General features: G+C 30.6%; 1 protein-coding gene across 3 annotated transcripts in view; it reads left to right on the top strand.

Moving 5' to 3' along the window:
- Positions 1-2,074, top strand: part of LOC123007794 — a 124,309-nt gene extending 122,235 nt beyond the window's left edge. For all 3 annotated transcript variants that reach the window (XM_044403240.1, XM_044403239.1, XM_044403238.1), the window contains exon 12: positions 991-2,074. In XM_044403240.1, the coding sequence (XP_044259175.1) occupies positions 991-1,623 (633 nt within the window). In that variant the 3' untranslated portion in view covers positions 1,624-2,074. The remainder of the gene's footprint in view (positions 1-990) is intronic.
- Positions 2,075-2,358: the final 284 nt, after the last annotated feature.

Below are 2,358 nucleotides of genomic sequence, written 5' to 3'. Positions count from 1 at the left end.
ATTTTTTGCAAATTTTGTCCAAAAAATCAATAAAAATTGTGCTGTTTTTGTTTTTTTTACTAAATTAGCTCTGTTTGGCGTTTTAATTATTTTTGAATCTTCTTGGTATAAAATTTAGCTCAAAAAGGGCCAAAACTTACAAAATTAGATCAAAAATTATGCTATTTTTGACACCAAAAGCAAGTTTTTAAGCTAATTTTTTTTTCGCAAAATTGTGTTAAAATGAGCCACAAAATCTCTAAACTAGATTCAAATTACCGTTCTGTTTTGGTCTGGATTCAGTTTGGGGACCTAAAAACCTACTTTTTTTCAAAAATTTTTATTTACAAACAAAAAACAACCAAGTTAGTGCACTTTTTAAAGCGTTTAACAAGTTTTTGAGTTAGAAGCTCTTTTTTTTTTATTTGAAAAAAGCCAAAAATTCCCAAAACTTAATTAGAGTCAAAATCTATTATTTCCATCTCTTTTCAAGCGAATATAAACGTTTTCGAGCCAAAACTAATTTTTTTACAAAATTCTGCTAAAATAGGTAAATTAGGGGTCAAAAACGACATTATTTTTGCTTTTTTCAAGTAAAATTTTACCCAAAAATGCCAAAAAATAAGCAAATTAAGTTGGAGGTATAGGGAGGCTAATAAAAACTTTCTTAAAATCACTTAAGTAATCCAAAAACGCAATAAAAACACAACTTTCTTTTTAAAATATCAGATATAAAATATCATCAGAAAGCATTATTACAAGACCTGGAGTTGTTTAATTAGTTCAAAAAAAAATAATAAAGAAATTTTTGAGACATGGCCCCGCCATACGGATTATTTACCTCTCACTCAACGAAAAAAATTTTTTTGTTATTTTTTAAACCTAAATTTTGATTCTAAGGTTACGTGCATGCACATAAACACATCCTTCACCAGAGCACTTCAAGAACGCACTTTTCCATAATGTTTCACCCAAAAAACGTCCATATTCTAATAAAAGTTGTTTTTGCAGGGTTTTTATTCGCCCGCATCCAGTCTAGCCAGTACAGCCACCATAAAAAGCACCAACGCAAAAGAAACTAAAGAAAAAAGAAACCGGGAAAAGCTTCTAGCAGGGCCTACAGCCGGTTCAGATTTTTCCATAGTAGGCCCCGATTTAGAAATGGATTACTATGATTACAACGTTGTCAATGCTGGGGCGGCTCCTGGGTCTTATTTGGGCATGGATCCGGCTTTTCTCGTCTGGATTCCTCCTTTGGACGAAGACGGCGAGATTCTTCCCACCGAAGAAGAACTCAAACCACGAGTCTATATAGACCCTGGAAGCAATAAAGAGTCCCCAGAAGAAGAAATGTTGCTACCCAAAAGTGAGAAAAAGATTGAAATAACACCCAATTCACCAATTTTGAAGAAAATTAATAAAACTGTGGTTACAATTCATGAGTTACCCAAAAACAAGAGATGTAGTAAGCTTCTCGACGAAATGGAGAAGGAAACAAAAGTGGAAAAGTCACCATGTCTTGATAAAAACATTTTAGAAGAGATTAAGTTTGCTGATGAAGATGATGAGGAGAAGGAATCGACTGAAAGCCAGTGCAATATTGAATTATCATATCAAGATTCGAATATTTTATCTTCCAGTTAAGACTGATCTTGTGTTAAAATATTGTTGTTATCGAAGGCATTTCAAATCAAAGCTATCTCAGGACTGGAGACTGTTGAGTTAAAATAAGTGAATAAGTTACCTATCACTAGCCCTAATCTAGTCATATTTGTAGGCTTTTAGATTGTTGTTTTGTACAATAAAACTTTCATCATGCAAGTTATTGATTTATGTGTGGGACCAGATGGGAATTTTTAACTCTTAATTATTGAGTGGAGTTAAAAATTTATCATCAAATGTTTGAAAATATGGTGAAACAAGTATCCCTTTTAGGAAATTGTAGTGGCTTGCTTTTGTGATTTTTTGTTTTAGGTAATTTGGTTTTGTACATAGTTATTTTTGTTATGAAATGTTGAAACGCTAATTTGTATAATACAAAAATTTGGGATATATGTACTTATGGCAAATAAATTTACGTATTTATATTATTTAACTCATTTTTTGAATGAAATTCCCAACTTGAGCAATTTTAGAATTAAAAAAAAATTATCACCAAAATCGTATTTTCTTTTGTTGGTCAGAAATACATTTAATTTTTTATATTTCAGCTTTAAGTTTTAAATAAAAAAATGCTGAATATTGAAAATTTTGTTTTCTTTTCAATTAAAAATAATCCTCACAGCCCAGTTTTAATTACAAATGTTAATGTTTGTTGTTCCATAGTATATTTTACCAATTTTACAAACTAGGTTTTGGTATTGATTTTTTTTAATGCGC

This window comes from Tribolium madens, unplaced genomic scaffold, assembly GCF_015345945.1.
Source record: "Tribolium madens isolate multiple individuals breed KSU strain unplaced genomic scaffold, Tmad_KSU_1.1 Scaffold_3;HRSCAF=73;Tcas5.2_LG2, whole genome shotgun sequence".
NCBI classification, from domain to species: domain Eukaryota; kingdom Metazoa; phylum Arthropoda; class Insecta; order Coleoptera; family Tenebrionidae; genus Tribolium; species Tribolium madens.
The sequence above is the reverse complement of the archived record's forward strand: the minus strand, read 5'-3'. Positions and strand labels throughout refer to the sequence as shown.